This window comes from Eutrigla gurnardus (assembly GCF_963514095.1).
Source record: "Eutrigla gurnardus genome assembly, chromosome: 6".
NCBI classification, from domain to species: Eukaryota; Metazoa; Chordata; class Actinopteri; order Perciformes; family Triglidae; genus Eutrigla; species Eutrigla gurnardus.
Window position 1 is genome coordinate 21,750,254 of NC_139920.1, and position 23,062 is coordinate 21,773,315.

At 41.5% G+C, this 23,062-nt stretch overlaps 1 protein-coding gene across 3 annotated transcripts; it reads left to right on the top strand.

Moving 5' to 3' along the window:
- The first annotated feature begins 181 nt into the window (after positions 1-181).
- LOC311014903 (protein-glutamine gamma-glutamyltransferase K-like) lies at positions 182-13,477 on the top strand. Of its 3 annotated transcripts, none has more exons than XM_084011836.1 (14): positions 182-244; positions 2,137-2,435; positions 2,521-2,712; positions 6,293-6,544; positions 6,908-7,026; positions 7,117-7,224; positions 8,964-9,141; positions 9,663-9,801; positions 9,884-10,076; positions 11,084-11,237; positions 11,335-11,619; positions 12,388-12,548; positions 12,639-12,775; positions 12,867-13,477. In XM_084011836.1, the coding sequence occupies exons 2-14, from the start codon at positions 2,138-2,140 to the stop codon at positions 13,024-13,026; spliced, it is 2,376 nt and encodes a 791-aa protein (XP_083867962.1). In that variant the 5' UTR covers positions 182-244; position 2,137; the 3' UTR covers positions 13,027-13,477. The 3 variants fall into 3 exon arrangements, with proteins under 3 accessions (XP_083867962.1, XP_083867963.1, XP_083867961.1); XM_084011837.1 differs by having other exon boundaries at positions 229-244; positions 2,123-2,435; XM_084011835.1 differs by lacking the exon at positions 182-244 and having other exon boundaries at positions 290-2,435.
- Positions 13,478-23,062: the final 9,585 nt, after the last annotated feature.

Sequence of the window (23,062 nt, forward strand, 5' to 3'; positions counted from 1 at the left end):
GCATATATATATATCAGACTCCTTTGGGGCCTTTTACTAGTTTCTTGGCTCTGGGCCCTAAAATGATTTCATCGTGTTGCTTTTGGCTCTCTAAGCAAGGGGGGGGCGTGTCCTCGCCGTCTAAGCTCACAACTATTTAAAGGTTTGAACACGTACAAAGAACACAACAGAAGATTTTTTCTCTCTGCTCTGCGTCGCCTCGCTGTCTCTCCTTCTGCCGTCTCTCCTCCTGCCGTCCAACTGCGTGAGTTTAAACAACTGATCCACATGTTGAGACTCACCTGAGCAGAGTCAGATTAATGCAGAACTGGCTTTATGTGTTAAAAAGAAATAATTTTCTGGATCGTGCAAACATGAGATTTCAAGTTGTTTTTTTAATCTGTTTTCTGAACGTTTGAATTGCATGTCATGACACGTAATCTACTTTTTATGTTGGACTGGAAGATTTCCCATCCCCAAAAAATATGCACCACAGCAACGTGGCGTTCTCCAACAGTCAGCGTTTGTAAAGGTTTTTTGATTCACGCCCCCCGAGGTCCTGGGTCATGAGTGTAGCCCCGGGGGGTGGGGGACACTCACTGGATCACCACCCTCCTTGGGGAACATATCCAATTTAGGTCAACAACGGCTGCTGCCATCATCACAGGGATGAACTTTTACATTTGACCCACGACTCAGATGATGGTTCAACAAAGTGCAAACGTCTTATATTTGATTGATGATGCAGAGAAAGTGTTTTTGTTCATCTGTTTGGGTGTGACCCCCCCTTATATCTGGCACTGTGGTGGATTTCATTTCGCCCAGCAGCAACCTTTCACAACCCACCGAGACTTCCCACTCAGAGTCACTATGGGGTTCTGCAGAGGACACAAAGTCACCGTTTCATCCGCTTCACTGGATGCAACCGGGGAGTAAATGTATCCCGAATGACAACGATGTAACTTCACCGTGGATTTTTATTTATGCGCGTTGCATCGCTGAGCTTTCAGCGGTGAATATGAGGCGCCGTCCTGCACCGCGGGAGGCATATCCTCACATTTAAATCTGTCTGAGATTGATTGTTCCTCCAAATTCATCGGTATATGAAAGACTCATCATCAGTCAGACCGCGTGACAAAATAAGTCAAAACGTTGCCCGAAGAATGTGAAGTTGAATCAAATGAGAGAGTGAGGGGGGCATTTTTTTTTAGCTCCGATCCTTTTGATCCTTGGACACTAATCTTTGGTGATAAAAGCATGTTTTTTGATCTTTGCACCAAATTAGTTTGTGGTTGTGAATCAGAGCACGTCCTCGCCTCCCCAGATAACCTCCCCGATGCTTTTCACTGACTTAATAGATCAGATTGTGATTCGGTGATCAGTGACTGGGCTCCAGATGTGTCCTGGCGGTACCAGCGGGAGAGGGAAAGCGGCCTCCCTACTTGATACCCACGGTGGACTGATTCTCTCTGTGTACGCCACAGAGCTAAAAGGGACGATTCAGCAATGCTGCAGGTTTAGCAGCAACATCAATTAGTGTTTAAATGTGTGATTCGCAATGTAGTTAGTCGTCTAAAGTCTGTTGACATTGTATATATTTGACCCAAAGGGTGTCTACCCATTTTTGGTACCAACGGTACCAAGATCGAAGCTCTACGACGTTCCCTCTCCGGATATACAACTGATCGGAACGCTTGAAAGGTGACGTAACTTCGGAACCCAAAATCCTAGACATTCAGAACCATGTCCAATCAAATTCTAGTACCCGAAAACATATACAGAACTTGGTTCCAAGTCTCTAGTCTCTACCACCTTCCTATCAAATGTCATATTTCAAAATCTGCAATGGTGGTGAAAACCCTTATTCCTAACCCTAAGAACAGGGATAGGAACAGTCACTTCAGAGCAATGCATTATGGCATATAGGCTTCAACCTAGCTGGGCCATGAACAAAAAACGTGAAGATTAGCTTACTGTTGAGGTTTTAATTGAGGTAAATCTCAGCAGTCTTAAGTGTGAAGACATTGACCCCTATTAAAGAAGACGACCTTTTGAGCAGCGAGTAACGAAACTCAGTTGTCTTTTAGGAAAACCGATGCATGATCGACAACCGAGCCCTCCAAATATCCTCATTGCATTTAAGTCTTTTTTCCTCAGCATGCCTGTCGAGACGCGATCAATAAGAGACAGATCGGCGGTGGGTCGGTTTCCGTCCGTCACTCTTGGACTTGGCGAAGACTCGGAGGAAGAGCTGGAAGAGAAGGAAGAGCTGGAGGAAAACGAGGCTGGGAAAGAAAACGCCTGCTGCCGGTGGCTGCGTAAGGTTTGTCCGTGCTGCTGCCCCGAACCTGATGACGATGACATCACAGACACTCTGGTCACAGGGATCGAAGAGCCAAATAAGGAAGGAGGGATAAATGGCGAGAAGCCTGGGACCGGCGACAGCCAGCTCGATGGTACCTCAGAGATCCCAGTTGTGTTATTCATCGAACCACAAGATTTCACCCTCATATATTTGTTTTTCTTGCTTTTCTTCTACAGAACTCCTCCTGAAAGTGCGATCGATTGACCTGATGAAAAGCAAATCAGGGGAGAACCGCAAAGAGCACCACACAAACCTCTACCAGAGCGATGACCTCATCGTTCGCAGAGGACAGACCTTTCAGATGTGGATCACCTTGTCGAGACCCTTCAGTCCCGCCACCGACAAGCTGCACCTCGAACTCAAGACAGGTTCGTCCGAAACACAAACAACTGTGCTGCTTTTTGAAAGTTTGAACATTAGATCTAACGAAAAGTTATTTTTCATTCTCGCAGCAACGCAAGCGATAAATTGCACTATAAGCTAGCTGTCATGCAAAGTAACTACTCGATGCGGTTTTTGTAAATAGATTGTGGTTTTGGGCTACAACAATTGCAATTGTTACATAAAATAGAAAAGTTTGTTATTGTTCCCACAAACTCTTATAATTTTAAGTACATTGACTTGTGGAAAGGAAGCATTAGTCAGCCTTGGGGATACATTATAAGAATAAAGTCGAAAATAGCGTTGAAATTTAGTTTCAAACGGGACATGAACAACGGTCTCCTGGGTGAATGTCCCATGTTTGTTTGACTCATCCAAACAAATCAACCTTCACAGAATTTGTCACTCTTCGTCTTGGCTAAATATTACATTGGGTTTTATACGAATTACAGTGCATTACTTTTCGTACGTACAATGGCCTTTACTAACCATGAGCAATTTTTTTTCTTTTTCGCAGGTCAGTATATATCTTTTTTAACTGCTAGTTCGGTCATGAATACTTTCACACAGAACGTGTGAATATTGAACGTGTGAATATTATGCGGCAATCTTTTTTCTCAGAACAAGGTCAATTTTTTCCGATATTTCACATCGTGAATAAGGGCATCAAGCATAAGATATATTCAATACGTAAACTTATAGTGTGCAAATGTAGCCTGAACCAAGACGGAAAACTTTATTACTGCTTTCCACCTTGACAAATGCAGCAGACCAGATCCACTCCTTTTCGTTCTTACCTTTCACAATAAAAGCCCCACACATACTTACTGTTTACCGGACAGAAATCAAATTCACAAAACTGCTGGAAGTATTGCAAACTGGCATTGCTGCCAATTCAAATACAATTGAAATATTTCAACATTAAATGAGAACATCCTCTACAACCCATAAAGTGTGATGGTGTGTCACGGTTCTATGTATAATATAGAACTCTATATATAAAGATCGAGACGTTCACAAATAGACTTCCGTAGGTGACCGCCATGCTTGTGAATACTAATTGGGTTTTATATGAATGACCACACGAGGTCAAGTGTGAAACTGCATGGATGCGGTCCAGCCCCCCCCCCCCCCCCCCCCCCCGTTTCAGAGCTGCACATGATGATTTAAGTCTTGCCTCTTTCTAGACGGGGAAAGAGAGAGAGGAAGGTGATGGGTTGAGGTCCGTGGGCGGGAGAAAAAAAAAAGATGCAACCGCAAACTAGTTTCGACTTCTCAAGCTCCTGGTTGTTTGTGTTGTTTATGTGGAGTATTTAAATGTTGCTGTATTTGCTCGTGAGCTAAATTGATTTATGGGTAAGAAGGCAGCGAGAGATGGAAGAGAGAGGCAGAGAGAGATTTTGGTTGCTATTGCTATGGTAACAGTCCTGGTTGCTATGCTTTTTAACGGAGTCTTCAGTCCTGCTCCAAGTTAAAAAAAAAACAGTGTGCTGTCACCAGTAAGCGTCTCTCTCCCCCTGTGTTGACTGCACTGGGAGGCCGACCCGTACTGATCCCACCATTATAGAGTCGTGTGTGGTAACAAGGGAAGCTTGAAGACAATAATTACTACGTCGCCTCCACAGAAGGGATGTGCACGAAGATGTGACCCCATGTTCATCTGCTGAGGAAAAACATGCAAAGTCTAATGAACGGCTGCTAGTTTTGTAAATAGAATAACCCCCAAAAATAATTGCAGTCATTTATTTTCTCTCCCCCCCAAATTGCAGTCCATGTTTTGTTCAGAGTAAAAGTTAATTGTTGCAGCCCATTCAGTCGACGATGTGATGTGACAACAAAAAAACATGACAAAGCCCGGACTAGGCAAGGCAGGTTTATTCATACAGGAGGCAAATTAAGAGCTTTACAGAGGCAGAGAAATACGTTTATAGCAAAGACGTGTTTTAAATGGGAAATCATGTTTCCAGCCCTGATTTAAATGATAACTGAAAGCAGCCCCCCCCCCCCCCCCCCCCCCCCCGTGTTGATTTAACACAGGTGGGGCTGAACGTTGGCCTGATGGGTTCATCCTCTGGAGAGTGTGAATGTGTTATTTTGCTATTGCTTGTGCACAAGTAGAATTTTAGATCGTGACTCAACAGGCCAGGAGAGCTGGTGACGTTTCACAATAGTTGTTTGATTGATTTTCCTCCGATGCCTCCGGTTCCTGTCGACGCGTTCAACCGGTCGTTGGTGGTGAAACCGCAGTGCGGTGACTCAGTTTAGTTAAGACAATTGTAAACACAGCAAATAAAAAAACAAAAGGTCACACCTACTGAGGATAAAGAGCAGAAAACAGGGAGAGATGTACTTTTCACTTTAGGCAGGAAACTGTGGCTCCGAATGGAATGTTTCCAAACAGCTGTATGTCTCTGATCGCCATGGTGATGCCACGTGATGCTTTGTTTCTACTCTTGCAAGCTACGAAGGGGCGTTCATGGTCAACATGGTTGTTCGTTACTGTATTTCCGAAAACGTCAGAAGGGCGTAGAAAGAAAGAATTCAGTGAAGTAGCAGGAAGTCAGCAAGGGTTTATAGCAAAATGCCATTAACCAAAGACATTGAACATTAGCGACTTGTAAAGTCGCTAAAAACAGAGTCAAATATTGTGATTATATTAATGAGAAACATTGTGAGAATTACATGGAATATAATAAAATGAAGGTAAACAATTTAATTAATCTGGTAAAATATTTTCTCTAATGTAGATCCTTTAGATCTCCATTTTAAAAAAAATTGGCCATTGTTCTTATTCAATATTTTACCCCTTAATTTAAGTCATTTCATTTATATGGGCTGTCATATCTGAAAAATGATTTAGAGGTGCATGACCGAAGCTCTGCTACAATTTCCTATTTTAACCTTGTTGCGTTGGCTGTCTTTTTTTTTTATTTTATGAAAATGCTTTGAATTCGTCTCTACTGATGTTACTGTGAAGCACTTTGTAATTTGCGCTTAAAGAAAACGGTGCAATTTGAATGAAAGTTTTACTTCTTTACTTACTTGCTTTAAAGCACAAACCTTCAAACTTGAACCTGCAGGCGGCGCCAATTTTACGTCATAGTTTTGCGATTTTGTAAAGCTAAAGCTAGCTCAGATATTTATCAAGCAAACAATAAAAAATACAAGGTAAGATAAGGTATGAGAGCAATGATTGATATATGTAGGTCTTTTTTTTGCATTTCTGCCGTTCACTTACAAGTGGGATTCTAGTGTCTGTACCAAAAAAGCACCAGGTACCAGAAACTAATCCTGTTGCTCATGTAAAAAAAGGAGTCGAGCAGTGGCGTTAGACGTCAGCATTGTTTACGACTATAGCCAAACTTTCAAAGTGCTGCACTTTTAATGAAATGCTGTCATGACATGCCGTGTGTGTGTGTGCGTGTGGATCCTGTCAGGACAGTACATTCTGGATTGTTTCCATGTTGGTAGGAATGCAGGTGCGGCTCCGATGGCGGGAGGAAACACACGAGGAACAGTTTCCTACCTGCTGTATATATAAACATGTCATCCTCTCGCCCTCCTCAGGGCCACTGCCGGCGGTGGCCAAGGGGACCCACGTCATCGTCCCCCTGGTGGAGGACTTAGAGGACGGCCGCTGGGAGGCTGCCATTGTGGAACGCCAGGACAACAGAGTGAAGCTGTCGGTGAATTCCGGCGCGGCGGCGGTCGTCGGCCGATACCGACTCCTGGTGGAGACGGACTGTCCGAGCGGCCGGACTGTCTCCACGCACGACCCGGCTAACGACGTCTACCTGCTCTTCAACCCCTGGTGTGAAGGTTTGAGATCGTTATGTTCCCATCTAGTCCATAATTTTGAGTCTCGTGCATGTGACACTTTGGGCCCTTGGGTGTTTGTGCCCAGAAAGCCTGTTCAGCAATCTCTCCATGACTTAAAGGGACAGATTGTAGGGATTAGTGACCTCTAGTGGTGTGTTTGCAGATTGCAACCGACACCATGTGAATCGCTTACTTTGCACTATTTGTTTTGTTTACAGGTTACAGAACACTTAGAAATGTTATTTCTATTTTATTTAGTGAGAGATTGATTCTGAAGATGAGACATTAAATAGGTAGAATCTCTAAAGTTTGGCCATGTGAGTTCCCAGAGTAAAGAGATGCTCTGACTTGTTCCTTCGACAGATGACTTGGTGTTCATGGACTCTGAAGACGAGAGGCAGGAATACGTGCTGAACGACATCGGACGGATCTACTATGGCACCGAGAACCAGATCGGAGTGCGGACGTGGAACTATGGGCAGGTGATTGTGACCCCGGTGACCTCTCTGTGACCTCTCGGTGACCTCTCGATGTTTGGTGAAAAGACGCTGACAATGCGTTCTGGGTTTCAGTTTGATGATGGAATCCTTGCCGCTTGCATCTTCGCCCTGGAGAAGAGTGGAACGCCTCCTTCCGGTTGGGGAGACCCGGTCAACGTGGTGCGAATCATCTCAGCCATGGTGAGGCTTTTATTTCTCTAGAGCCGATCCACTGACCTTCATATTCCTCTTCACTTTTTAAAAATGTATTGTGTGAAAAAGTGATAAGAGAAAAGGTTCAAGACAAATACAAGGACACAAAACAAATGTACTAAATAAAGAAAACAAACAAAAATAATCAATAAAGTGGACAATAGCAAACTGAAGGTTTGTACAAACTTTACATAAGATACAAATACATACCAATAAAATGTATATGATTATATTTATATATTAAAAAAGAAAAAAATAATAATAATACATTCATAAAATACATGCATATAATAACAATACAATACAACCATAATAATAATTTTAGTTCTGCATTTAACACCGTGATCCCCTCCAAGCTTGGCATCAGCAACTCACTCTGTACCTGGATTATGGACTTCCTTACTTACAGACCCCAAGCTGTTAAATGGGGGAGTCTCTCCTCCTCCACTATCACCCTGAACACTGGCGTGCCGCAGGGTTGTGTGTTGAGCCCTCTGCTCTACTCTCTCTTCACTCACGACTGTGCCCCTGTTTATGGCTCCAATGCCATAATCAAGTTCGCAGATGTGGTGGGTCTGATCAGAGATGAGGATGAAACAGCATATAGAGATGAGCTTCAACACCTAACTATGTGGTGTAAAAACAATAACCTGGAACTCAACACCAAGAAGACCAAGGAGATCATTGTGGACTTCAGGTGGGGGTCCACATCACAGAAAATCTCTCTTGGTCCCTCAACTCCTCCAGTCTGGTGAAGAAGGCGCCACAGCGCCTTCACTTCCTACGGACCCTTAAGAAAGCACAGCTTTGTCCTAGGATTCTATCGGACTTCTACGTCTGTACCACTGAGAGCATAACTGCACAGAAACACTGTACTCAAATAGCACTTTGGTTTAAATGCTTCTAAATGGTTCTTTTGCACATCTGGTTAGACGTCAACTGCATTTCATTGGTTCTGTACCTTTACTCTGCTAGTGACAATAAAGTTGAATATAATCTAATCTAATCTAATCTAATCTAATCTAATCATGATAATGATGATAGTACACAGAAAAGTAACAACAATGATGAAATATTTTTGTAGTCGCAGTAGTTGTAATATTACTACTTATAATAATAATTAGATTTAAAATAATAATTAAATAAATTAAGTATAAATAAAAAAAGAAAAATAATAATATATTTAATATTAGTAATAATAGCAGCTCTTCAGGTAAGAACGTCATTGATGTTTATTTGACTGAAAATGTGGGCGTATACTTCTGGTTTCGCACACGACCCAAACAGCAGTCTCCTGGATGAAAGTCCTGTGTTCATTTTACCCTTCCACCCCCAACCTATCCCACCTAGTGTGGACTTTCTCTCTTTTTTATGCTAAATCTGTCCATAATGCATTACTTAATCCTGAAAGTTCCTGTACTTCCAGAAAGTTTTCCCCTCCAACCAGGAGCCTTTTAGGGGAGTAAATTAATGTAGACCCTCATGCCAGCGGTGGAATGACAATGTGTATCCTTGCCCCTGCGCTGGAACAAGGGGCTTCATTATCTAAATGTAGCTGCTAGACAATTAAAACGATCTGAACTGTGACTCTGTTCATGTTCCTGTCAGAGAAGAGAAGCTGGTCTCGTTTGGCTGCAGCAGGTTTTCCCTTTTTCCTGGGAAACCGTGTCTTCAAACCCAGAAGTGTGTCTAAAGAAAAGAAAAAAATGCTTTCTTTATGTGTCCAGGTCAACTCCCAAAATGACCAAGGAGTCTTGATGGGAAACTGGTCTGGTGACTACTGGGGTGGAACCAGTCCCACGGTCTGGAGCGGGAGCGTGGAAATCCTGAAGGAATACCATGAAAGCAGCGGCAGCCCCGTCAAGTACGGCCAGTGTTGGATCTTTGCCGGCGTCGCCACCACAGGTCGGACCACACTTTATAATAACCACCATTTAATAATTAAAATACTAAACTGTTCATTGAACTTCAGCTAAGTTAAAATGACAATTATAATGGTTTATAATTAATAATGTATTGTTTCACACATTATAGATGTTACATTGTAGTATAATGTTGTATAATGGAACAATTCAAATGGGCTAAAAAAAAAATCGTACATATTTTTTCCAAAATAAGATCTCATGATGGGTGTGACTTATCATCTCTGGAACAGTTTTTTTAAACAGAAACAAAAATGACTTGGATGACTATAATAAAGTTGTAAATAATTGAATACTTTTAATCAGAATGTAATTTCTTTTCAATAAATTGTATCAGCTGTGATAATTTAACTATTTATTATTATTTCACATTTACACCAACTAATTTAACTAATTTAATTTAATTGTTACTGATGGCTATTATGAAATGGCTATTTTTTAGTAGTTTTACTCTTGAGGCGTTTGACACTGACCACTGATGCGTCATCACTCTGCTCCTCCCAGTTCTACGGTGTTTAGGCATTCCCAGTCGGACCGTGACCAACTTCCAGTCGGCTCACGACACGGATGTATCCTTGACAACAGACGTGTACCTGGACGAGAACCTGGAGCCCCTAGAGCACCTCAACGCCGACTCCATCTGGTACGTCCATGTTGCCATCGTCGTGACTACGTCTCAAACACGCTTGCATCGCGAGTAAGCCTGATCTTTTCCCCCTCTGAAGGAACTTCCACGTGTGGAATGACTGCTGGATGGCGCGTCCCGACTTGCCCGCCGGCTACGGAGGCTGGCAGGCCGTGGACGCCACGCCTCAGGAGACCAGCCTGGGCACCTACCGCTGCGGCCCTGCTTCTCTGGCCGCCGTCCGCAATGGTCAGGTCTACCTCAAACACGACTCTCCGTTCGTGTTTGCAGAGGTTCGTGGAATATTTAGCTTGTTATTTTTTATACGTGGCCCAATGGGAGCAGCAACACACCCACCCACGCTCACCTCTGGCGATGGGACGATACGGGACTTTATTGCGGATTGCGATTTAAAAAAAATCTCAATACAAGTGACATGAAAAAGCTGTCTGGCTCACTTTCATTCGAGATTCAAGATTTTTTATTGTCACACAGAGTTGAAACATAGTTCACACTGAGAAACCAAATTCTTATTTTGCAGTTTCCCTTCACACAGTGGTATAAGGTATAAATGTATAATGTCCATAAGAACAGAATGTATTCACAGTCTGTGGTAGAGACCTGAAAAATCGAACAGAGCCTGATTTAAAAAACACAGGATATTATTACAGGATATTATTATTTTATAATATATTTATGCAGGCAGACCTTGATTCATGATCATCTTATTTCAAATATTTGAGTTTTCACAAAAAAATTGTCTTATCTGTGACGCAATAAAAATATTGGTTCCTTACCAAAATGTAAAGTGACTCCAGTATGTTTTAGTGCCATTTTAAGAGTTTCAAGCACATTTTGATGATTTTTTCATATCGTATCAATGACATGCCTGTTTACCTCCCGAAGGACAGGATTCACAAGTCAAAGTCATGACTCCGCTGGAATACATGCTCACAAGTAGTATATTATAGGACCATAGAAAAGGTAGAGCCAGACGTCCTCCAATCAGAAGATTGGCGGTTCGAAACCCGAAAAGTGCTAAATGCATTTACCTCCGTATTGTACCACTATAAAGTCGTAGGATAACTTATTGTCAAAATCGTTGCGGGAGATAAAAACCCTCTCAAAGTGCTGTTTTTCCTCCCAGATTTTGACCTGAACAGTTGACCCTTTGTTGGTTTGGTGTTGATAGATTATACGTGTGCTGTGTGCTAATCACCCACCATATGGCGAACATCAAACCACGCATGGCGTTCCCCATCTGTTCATGCTTTACTAACTCGCTCGCTCTCTCTCTCAGGTGAACAGTGACAAAATCTACTGGCAGAGGAACGTCGACGGGACCTTCAGTCAAATCTACAGTGAGAAGAAGAAGATCGGCCACTTCATCAGCACGAAGGCAGTTGGCACCAACGAACGCAATGACATCACGCACCTCTACAAACACCCTGAAGGTATCGTTGGACAACGTGAACGCCTTTAGCAGAGGTCACAAAACCTTGGTTTGACCGTGTTGCATTTTAACTTGACATTTTCCTGCTCTTCCTTCAGGCACGGAGGAGGAACGCATCGCTGTAGAGACGGCGTGCCGCTACGGCTCCAAGGCGGAGGCCTACTCCTCTCCCACGGCAGAGGACGTCTCCGTGGAGGTGACCATGGACGGCGAGGGTCCCAAAATGGGGAAAGACGCCGACCTGACCATCGCGTTGCGTAACAGCAGCTCGGAGCCCCGCAAGCTCCTCCTCCACAGCCAGGTGGCGGTCATGTATTACACCGGCGTCCACAAGGCCACATTCAGGAAGGATCGGACAGACGTGGAGCTGCCGCCCAACGGGGGTGAGTGGGTGGAGCCTCTACGCCAGGGGGATGGGAAAAAAGATTGAAAAAATGATTAGATCCGGGATTATAATTCATTAGCGGGAAACTTAGTTAAACTCAGTTAATTCACTGCAAACAATTGCCATGGCAATGGGTGCTACACTATTTTTGATTTGATTCAATTTATTTCTATGGTATTTGTATTCTACAACAGCGTATTAGGGCCACTGTAGGAAGAAAAAAAACTGAGCTGAGAGAGGGGGCCAATATTCAGAGAAAAAATTCGCAAATTTGCGAGTTTAGAAATATATATTGCCGATATAAACAAGTTGCTTGGTTCCGCTAACACCGGATGTTTGCCGCTCAACAAGTGAAAGCTACCGATAGCATCTTAGCCCAACCACTCGATCAAAACCCAGAAAATTACAATTACAAATTACAAAACTGGCCCATATAAATAAAACCAACAATAACCATCAACAGCCATCACCCTAAGGACCTTACGGGGTGTTGTCACACATTGTGATGTATTAATAAGAAAAATGCATACATTCATGGGAAGCATAGATGCCGTTTGTTAGCATCTTATTAGCATTTTTTTTTTCTTGGAATATTGCCCACCTCTCTTGACTCCGTTTTTTCCCCCCTACAGTGGCCCTAATATGCCGTTGTAGTATTCTCATCTAACTCTCAAAAAGAAAGCAAAATAAAAATATTTAACAATTTTACTCCAAACAACATGATAAATTTGGCACAAAACCAAAATTGTATTGCTTCTGTCCACAGTTAAGTATCTGGAGTGGACCCTGATGTACAAGGACTACGAGGACCAGCTGATAGACCAGGCCGCTCTGATGCTGACGCTGTCGGGCCGGGTGAAGGAAACGCAGCAGGTCCTCGCCACGCAGTTCAGTTTTCGGCTCAGGACTCCAAACCTCGACATAAAGGTGATCCACATCGTTGGGGGGGGGGGCATCACCGATAGGAAGTCTGAAATGGGGGGAAATCCTGATTTGTTTTTGTTTTTTGTTGTCCAGCCGCTGGGGAAGGCCGTGGTGGGAGAGAAGATGGTGGTGGAGATTTCGTTTACCAACCCGTTGCCACGGGAGCTGAAAGCCGTGATCTTCCACGTGGAAGGACTCGGCCTCCTAACTGCTCGGAAGATTCATTACGGGTGAGGAGGGAGAGTGGTTTATATATATAATGTGCTCAGTTTCTTCTTCCTCTCTTGTGATTGACACTGTCATTTCCTGTCCGGCCCTCAGAGATATCAGCGGCCGTGAGTCCGTGGTTCTGACCGAGCACCTCGTCCCCACGCTGGCTGGGCCGAGGAAATTCCTGGCGTCGCTGGACTGCAGGCAGCTCACGCAGGTTCATGGCGTGACAGACATTCTCGTGGAGGGGATGAGCAACGGCACCCTGTAGATACTTTGTATTGAAAGTCATACGGACATACGCCGGCTATTACTGGAACGTGTTTACATGCTACGAAAAGCAGCATCCGTTTACACCAAACAGATCACAGACATGAATATAATCCCATAAATGAAAAGAAGGGTACTTTTGTTAAGACAAGTCTCTACATATACGATATATTTATTTTGTTTACTTTGCCATGTGCCGACTGTAATGATTGTTTTTATTTTAATATCTAAAAAAAAGCAAAAAAATATCCAAAAAATGTTTCTTACGTTACAAAGTAGTTCGTCGTCGGTGTCACGAATGTTCGGTGCTTGATGACGTAGAAAACGTGGACAACTACCTATTGAAGACTTGAAGACCATAAACTCATGTTTACTGATGGCCAGCAGAGAGAATGCAAGTTCTAGGCACCTCATAGATGGCTTCACTCTTCAGGCCCGGAGGTTGCTGCATTAATCACAAATTTATATATATATATACCCTAGACTATATTATATTATAGAAGGCTACAGGATTCAAGAGCAGATGATGAACACGTGCACACCCAGTGTTTCCAAAGTGTTTAAAATAGATATATAAATACTGCAATAATAATCAGTTGCTTTATGAATTGAATGCATGTGTGTGGATGTTGCTGTGAATACTGAGAGGAGGCTCAATGTGAACCGTGACCTTGGTGTTTGAGAAAACGCTCGTCCACAAGTGTTTAGTCTTTCTGCTCACACAGGTTCTCTGTGGGGAGACTTTAATTCCCCGAGCTGCCCAACCCTTTAAGGTCATTTTTGGAATATAATTTCTTGTTTATCAATTTTTCCTAGATGTTTGTTTTTATGCCTCTTGAGAGTTTTTTTGCATTTCCGGTTCTATCTTCTGTGAAAGCACATTTGACAACCAATAAGCTCCAAACGAGGGGATATTGGTGTCACCTGGGTTAAAGTCAGTGTCCCTGATTGGCCGTAGTGAGCAGGTGACACGGTCAAAAAGGTCACGGAATACAGCCCTCTGATTGGTCTGTCTTCCCGCTGCAGAAGTGGAGGAAGCTTGTTCTTTTCAGTAATTGTCCTAATGTACCTGATGAAATGGTTTTGTTTTGTCAGAATGCATATTTGTTTTCTGGAAAATTAACGGCTGCAAGCCGGCCCTTAAATGCTCCACCGACCATTCTCAAGTACAACACTGGGACATGAATGGGACTGAGTGATAATGCAGAATTAGACAAAGATCCCTCTGAGCACCTAACTGCCTAAATAAGATGGAAGAAATCAGCAAGCAGACTGGATTTTAGCATCACAATGTGAAGAGATTTATACAGCAACAGCTTCCTGTGCTTCTCTTCAGACAGAAGATTAGGTTGGGTTTTAAACCTCTCCTGTCTAACCATTGAACCTGAGAAAAACAGCTGCCCAAAATATTTCGAGCCCAAATACAAGCACCGTTGTGGTTCAATGAGGATCAAGAGTCCCTTCTCAAAACGTTAAAACCATACTGCCGGGGCATCTAACACTGTGGGGATGTCAACCCATTTTAATAACGTAATTCTTTTTTGGTCTCTTTTAAAATGGTCATTATTGAAGGAAAGTAGATAATAATAGGTATATAACAGGTGTATATCACAATATAACAGGTGACTCCAAACCTTAATTGAAAATCGGTGTGTATGAAACAAATGATTCTTTACAATGTGAGCTATAATTTATGCTTCAGTCATTTCCATGGTGTTTTATTTATAATCCTACGTTCTCATACAACTAAACTACATTCTCAATTGCATTTCAAGGGAATTCTAATCAGTGGCGATTTTAAACGTAAATTAAACAAAAATGTAAATTAAACTAAACTAAAATGTAACAAAATGACTTGGTAAGGTTTAGTAAAACAAAAAAAGAAAGAAAACACATCATGGTGTAACTTAAAAAATCCTGTTTTATTAAAACATTTAACCTACAGATGTAAATTGAAATAAGTGAACGTAGACTTTTGGGACAAAAACAGCAGCCTCCTGGGTGAAAGTCCTGTGTTTGTTTGACAGCAGATGCAGTTTCATCGTACAGGTGCCCGGAAGGAACACTCCAACATTTTATACAATTCTTTACTAACAAGGAGACCAAAATCTGTCAGACACAAACTGACACACAAATTACTGACAGCGCAACACATCGCCATGAAGCCGCTGCCATTTTTTATTTTAATCACCCACTCTCCTCCAACATACAGCGCACATGATGTTGCAAATTCTGACTGCAGGAGTGGCTTTTTAGTTTCTGACAAGTTGTGTTCAATTATTTGTTGTTTTTTCCTGCAGAGGGAAACATCCTCTTCTCTCTTTTCCACAAACACATAACAATGCCACAGATTTCATCACTCCACCTAGCAGTTGTCTTTGTGTGCTGCTGTTTTTATTCTTAATTTATGGAATACAGTAGCTATAATGTTAAAAATGAAGCGGTTCACAGTGTGGTGTGCCCCCTTTCCGAGCTGGCCTTGAGTATTTTTATATAGAAGGTTACTTCCATGATTCTTTCCTGATAGTTTTCTAAGATGAATGGGCATCTACGCCGGTAAATTAGACTTTGACAGCACACCTGTGTCAGGAAAAGAAAATGATGATGTGGGTACTCACATACTGGAAAAGGTGTAATCAATAATGTTAATGATGACTGACCCAGTAAAGTCTGTAAGCCAGTGTGCACCAGACTGGAGCGTATCCGTGTTCCTGGAGTCCTTAATGTTCCCTGGTTCTCTATTCTGTTAACACACATTAAGTAAACTCAAAAGGTTTTAAATAGTCAGGGAATTATTCTCCCCATGTCCCTATGTTCATCTCCGTGCCAAGTTCCCTTTCAGGTGTTCCCAAAATAGCCCATGTCACATTTAGTGAATAGAGCTAGGTTACTTTTTTTTTTAGGTTCCCATTATGAGCAGTAGAGGTGAGGAGTTAGCCGGTTCTCATTCCAAGGTTGTCAATAACAACACAAAATACCATCTTTTCTGAAACTTAACCAAATCCCCAATCTAAGGCCGCGTTCAGACTGCAGGCAAATCCGATTCAAATCTGATTCCTTCTCATATCCGATTTTTAGGGCTGACTGTCCACACTGTTTTAGCAAGTGTCCAAATCGCATTTGGCTCTGTTCAGACTGGGCCACATCAAGTGACCCATCTGACTGGTTGCTGTAGCAACGACGTCGGAGCGGAGGCGTGTATTGTGTGACGTCATGTAATAGCGACGAGAAAAACAACAAACAAGATGGAGGCAGCTCACATGAGTATATTGTCCTTATCGGCCTCTTCCGACTGCTCCATACCGGTAACGTAGCTCATAGTACCTTGGCAAGATGAACCTGGGAACATTATACCTTGGCAATAGTAACTTGGGAACATAGTACCTTGGCAATAGGACCCTGGGAACATAGTACCTTGGAAATGGGACTCTGGGAACATAGTGCCTTGGCAACAGGACGCTGGGAACATAGTACCTTCACAATAGGACCCTGGGAACATAGTATCTTGGCAATGGTAAGTTGGGAACAGTACCTTAGCTATTTCATATGGATATTATATCATATCCTGTATTAAATGTGAGAAGCTTTAAGTGCAAAGAGAATCTTAGAAAGAGATGGTTCTGGAACGAGGAAGAAAAGTTTTAGACCCTCCACAGTTCAGCAGGTTATGAGCAAAAATGTGAAAGTGCTCATTGAATTGTGTTGAGTAGTTTCTCCTGAGCAGAGGTAATTAAGCTCTCATATCTGACACGTCGTTGTGCTGATTAATGTGAGTGGCTTCCCCTGGTTTGCTGTTTTACATAATGAACGTCTGAAACTTAAAGCAGCCTAGTTTTCCATTTGTCCAATCAAAGTTCCCCAAACTTTTTTTCTGGGTACCCACTTTTTAAGATAAAAAAAAAAAGTTAAAAATTGCAATCCAATTCACAGTAGAACTTATGTATACATTGTGAGAAGAGCGAACTGATGGGTAAATTAACTATCCTGACCTTTTTAAAATTTAAAATAAAATAAAAATTACATCTTTGTTTTAATCATGTATTATCAAAAACATATACACGCTTTAACAGTAACAGCTATCTCATTCTTTTAATTTCCTCTCATCTGTCAAATAAACAGAATATATGCTAGCCTTTCATATAAGTAGATTATAATTATCCGAAAAAGATGAACATTCACGCTCCCTTGTGTGGCTCAAAGGTGTACCGCAGATAGAGATGAAAGACTATGGAAGAAATTCTGCAAATTGAAGTGAATGAAAATTTACACAAAAATTGGCATTAAAAAATGTATGCATTAACCCAAAGATATGAATCGATGTGCGTTAATTTTGACAGCCCTAGTTCAAATGTAATCTTGAAATCAAGAAATGTGAATGAATACAGTTGTTTGAAGGAGATATTTTCCTGGCAATATAAACTTGAAGCATGCAACTTATAATATACATCATTAAAATGACTGTTGCCATTTTATAAAAACACAAAAATGTGTTTCCAAAGTAGGTTTTCAACTGGTTTCAGATCGGGACTCTTAACAGCAGATGGAGGGGGGGAATGTTACTGGAACATAACACTTTCTAAATCAGACAAAAGCACGAGTTCCTCTCCGACTCCAGAGGAAGGATTTGTCCTAAAGCGAGACGAAGAAGAAGAAGAGGTTTGTGTTTGTTGAACAAGCTGCAACGTCCGAGTGGAGCTAAACCTGAGATTCTCCAGACCGAGACGAGACGGCGGTTCTTTCTTTTTAAAGACAGGTTATAGAAGGGTTTACTTCTGGAATTAAACTTTGCACAAAGCTCACAAAGCTGATTATAATTATTGTCCTTTTTGTAGGATGGAGATACAGACCTGAGAAAAACCAAACTTCTGTGAGCTGAGTGTGGTGACATCATCACAACAGAATATTCTGAAAACAGAAAAGGTCAAACTGATCTTGTCACCGTTTGCTTGGCTTTGATGCACATTCTAGCCAAGATAAACCACAGTGAAGCATAAGGTTGGCATGTTTGTGCCAGAATGTAAAAAAAATGTATTAAAAAAAAAAGCCATCGATATTGCAATATGCTTTTCACTGATAACAAATGTTTACGCACATAAATGGCAACATTATCGAGCCTCGGCTGCCTCTGGAATCAATACTGCCTTTTCAGGGATTGTGCTTTTCTTCACACTATTCTAAATGGCTCATTCTTTTGTATATTTATTTATTTATTTTTTACATTTGTTCCTCCTTTGAAGACAACCTGCGTCCCCACGTTCCAGCTTGTGACACATGTTGTGTCAGCGAGCAGCATCCATACACTCAGCTGACTGCTTCATTTAAATGACAACACCATGGGCGTTGTTGTAACTTATGGGTTACATTAGTTAATTTGTGACGTTATTCTGTTTACATTATTGATTAAAGGCTGCTAATTTCATATTATTATTTAAGTTAAAAATAGAGTTAGAAGAATTTAATTCATAATACAGTCTACTGATATTGATTACATATGACATTGAATTTCTATTGTATTTGCCTACAGAGGGTTCACTTTAAGAAAACAGCATGCCCATAATGCTTTGTGTGCTTTTATTGTGAAGTTCAGTGTCCTAACGGGAGGTGGCAATCACAGGTGAGCAGAGGGCGTGGCTTAGAGAACAATGGGTAGAAAATGTTTATTTGAGAGGGCGTTTTTTTTTTTTTTTCTTTTTTTTTTCTTCTGTGGGGGTAGTGAGAGGAGCTGAGAAGGGTTTTTGCCTGGGAACCAAAGGACTAAAAAACTTTTTTATGGTGTTTCACCATGGATCTGTGGAGAAGATAACCTGTGTGGGGACCATAACGATTGATCTGATGCCTGGAGAGTGAGCTCTAGGTATTATTCCTAATCTAGAAGCTAAGCCTGGTGAGTTGGTTCCTCTGGGACTGTTTTTTTCCCCCTCTTTTCTGTGGGGTTTCAATGCATTGCTGGACTGTATTTTTTTTCACTTGGGAAGGATATAACTATTATTGGTTTTTCATTGGACATTTTCCCTTTGGATTACATTTACATTTACATTTAGGTCATTTAGCAGACGCTTTTGTCCAAAGCGACTTACAATAAGTACATTTGTCAAAAGAAGGAAACAAGGAATTAAGTGGACTGTGTGAAAAGGCCCTACTGAAGTACAGTATTCTAGGCTCAAGTGGACATCATGATTTTTGAACATACTTGGGTTTTTTGTTTGAATAAATGTTTGGATTATTGAACGCTTAAGACTTTTGGCGGTTAATGCCGAGAGATTCTAATTATTGGGGTTAAAAGCACCTAATTTGTTTACCTAATGGTTGTAAGAATTAAATTTACAGTAACTCACAAACTAAATAATAAATAAAAGTAATAATTAATCTTCAAGATTGAGAGGATTGTTATAACACCATATATTGAGGGGACCCCCCCCCCCCCCCCCCCCCTCCCACCTTTAAAAAAAAAGTTGTTTGGACCCCCGCCCAAATTTGCCATTCAAATATTAGTGCATAACGGGTCTAATTTGTCCAGTGCTCTTTTCATTGTTTCACGATCAAATCCGTTCCACTTTATCAGTAAGAGATTACCCAAAGCAATACGAATTCACTCCATGTTTTCCTGGTTTCCTACACACACACACACACACACACACACACACACACACACACACATACACACACCCACAGCACACACAAGCACCAAAGGAAGTTTGCTTCTTGCTCAGCCTGGCCGTCAGCCAGGTCACAGACTTCCCCTCTGAAGTTACAAAGAGAAGAGAGGTGGTGGAGATGAGAAACAAATGGGTGGCATGGATAATTTAAGTAGCTGAAAAAAAAGCCTTATGTAAATTAACAATGCACTCTCAGATTAATATTTAGGCTATCATGAGTGTATACCACTATGTGAAATACACTGCAAAAGCTTGTTTAGATTCTGTAGTCAGTTGTATAACTACTATTGCAAAGGGATAACATTTCATTATAACAATGATAGGTCTATTTAATTCTCATTTTCATTTCTAGGAACAAGAGCCATTAGATACGGAAGAGACATCTTCTATTGCATCTACTTAATTCCCCAATTTTCTGGGGGAGGACCCCAAGACCCCTACCTCAACAGAACCCCCCCACATATCAAATGCTGCTGACGCCCCTTGGTTAGGGTTCGGGATAGGGTTAGGGTTGGGGTTAGGTTTGGGTCGGGGTTAGGGTTGGGGTTGGGGTTTTTAGGTCCCACGCCACCTACTCCCGAGTCTCTCCAACACTCCTTTCCCGGGATATAAGCAGAAATGTGAAAATTGGGGTTGGGGTTAGGGTTGACTGAATTAGAGTGGAGACGGAGAGCCAGGCCAGGCCTTCCCGTACAACATCAGTGTGTGACCTCACAAATATGCTTCTGGAAGAATAGTCAAAAAGTCCCATGAACACACTCCTAAACCTTGTGGAAAGCCTTCCCAGAAGAGTTGAAACTGTTATAGCTGCAAAGGGTGGACCAACATCATATTAAACCCTATAGATTAAGAATAGGATGTCACTTCAGTTCATATGCGAGTCAAGGCAGGTGAGTGAATACTTTTGGCAATATAATGTATACAGAAAATAGTCTTGAAATGCCGTTTCATCCACAACTTAACCGTTTTGGTTTACATTCTATCATCAAGGCTTAAATAGCATGCACATTCTCCTTTGGGGTGGTGCTGGGAACAGATCCTCAGTCAAGTTCAACATAAAAAAAAGAATGATTTTTTATGTTACATTCTATCATTGTCATCACCCTAAACGGCATCTGTGTATTCATGCCAAACAAATTACGTTTCTGTATTCTCATCTGGATGAGCTGTTTGTATGAGGGGTGTTGTTTTTCTTTTTCTATGCGTGCTGAATTAACATATTAAACGAGGTCACTGGTAATCAGTCTGTAAATGAAAAATGGCCTTGTGACGGCATCACGTGACTGATGAGCGACAGGTGAGCGACGAGAAAATCCTGAATCCTTATTTTCCTTCATGATTTTTCTTATATTTTTGATCATTTAAAGTCCCCTGTGTGATCCCCCCTATACCATCATCATCATCTCCTAATAGACATCAATAGACTGAAATTCATCACAGGCATATTTTTTTATGAGCTCCAGCTGCAGTCGCCGTTTGATTCAACACGACTCGCAGTTATGTTTCAAATAAATAAAACACTTGCCAAACCTTCGGGTTTATATCTTGCGTTGCTTCTCGGGTGACCTTAGATCTGAATAGTCGTGACTGTTATAATAATAATAATAATGCTTCATAAAAGGCTTTTCAGAACAACACAGAGCGACTATGAGATGGAAGGTGAGTGAAAAATAATTACATAAGTGAAAACAATGGTGAACCAGCCCACGGATCATCTGTCCTGCAGAACCAGAGGATCGGTGTATTGCTCCTGTAGAAGCAGTGAAGTTGCAGCAGATATGTGGCTCAGATGGTAATCAAGTGGAGCAGACGGCCGCTCGATAAAACACTCGATCTGCACTTTTAGGAAAATAACAGGCTGTCATATCAAGATGTCAAATCTCTGTGTTTTTTGTTGAATTAAAAAAAAAGCATACAGAAAATCAATAGCAGAGAAAAGTAGTCTGTATGAGGGAAGAATTAATCTGATGCTGATGTCAGAATGCCAGTGAAATACCTGGATTCCCCCCAGGCTTAAACTGTTAGCTCTGTCAGCACAGTTAGCAACGTTAGCTGCTAGCCGCCGGCTCAGATGTATATGTTGTGTGTGTGATTTTTTGTTTGATGTGTCGTTTTTTTTTTTACAACCGATGTATATTTGATGAAATTGTTTACAAGAGCACAGCATTGATTTGCTAAAATTGTTCAAATTTAAGGGTGCATATTTTTGTAGTTTTTCATATAGTAATTATAAAAAATATATATATTCCAAAGTCAGTTTTGTATAACTTATTGCAGTCCAGTCTCTTCTATACAGTGAGGCATACAACTTATTAACTAAACACTTATCGTATGGTTGCTCGATATCGGTGGACACAAAGAGACAATCCAACACTGAAATATGAAACCGACACAGAAAAAACACAGAACTGCAGTTCCTCGAATGGCCACTTGAGGCCGCCTCCAAACAGGAACAAACATGTTTACACCCTGGTACATAAAACAGTTTGATCTCCATAATTAACATCCCTGTCTATGACAACTGAATCTTTTATATAAATTTAAATTATATTAACATTTGTATAATTTGGGGCATGGCCGCTTTGAGAGATGGGATGCTAGCCGCTAGCCTAGCTTTGTACTCCCTCTACGTTTTTGAACGGGCAAACCGGAATAAAACGTGACATTAACACTGCAGGCATCAGCTAGCAATATTAAAGTGTCAGGCTTCGTTTGTCACATCCACTCGCCGGGAACCCGATCATATCACTATTTTATAATTCATGTATCCGCGGCCCCCAGACAGTTCAGTCTAAATTTGGGGAATTGGATCTATGCAAGGCAGAGAACAGAGAGACATTAGGAGCATTACATTAGGGGATCAGCTTTCCTGAGTTCTCAAATCAAAATTACCCATCGAACCTTATCCTCACCCTGATCCAAACTCTGATGGGGGACGATAACAGAAGGTGGAAAAAACTCATTTTCTAGGGTCTAGGTAACAATGTTACCGGTTGATGTCTCGGTAAATGGAGGTACAGCTTAATAATGTGAAATTTAGTCTCTAACCCTTTAGAGAAACCTTTTTGATACGCAGTTTTAGTTGAAGTTGCTGCTGTGAAGGGAACATGCCATTTTGAGGATGGAAAACAAAAAAACAGGTATTTGTGGTTATTTCAGCTCTACTTGTAATTCCTTTGTAGCACTTATTCCGGTGCTCATCATCCTTTGTTTGGAGCAGCAGTTGGCACAAAAAAAAACAAAAAAACAAATAACTGATTCATGAGAAAAGGTTTTGTGCCAGGAACATCTAGTTCTCCGCCGTCTTGTGAAAAGATTGCCGTGCTGTGTAGACGTTTTAATGCCACGTTTTCTAGTCGGATAGAGAGCTCTTCATCATGT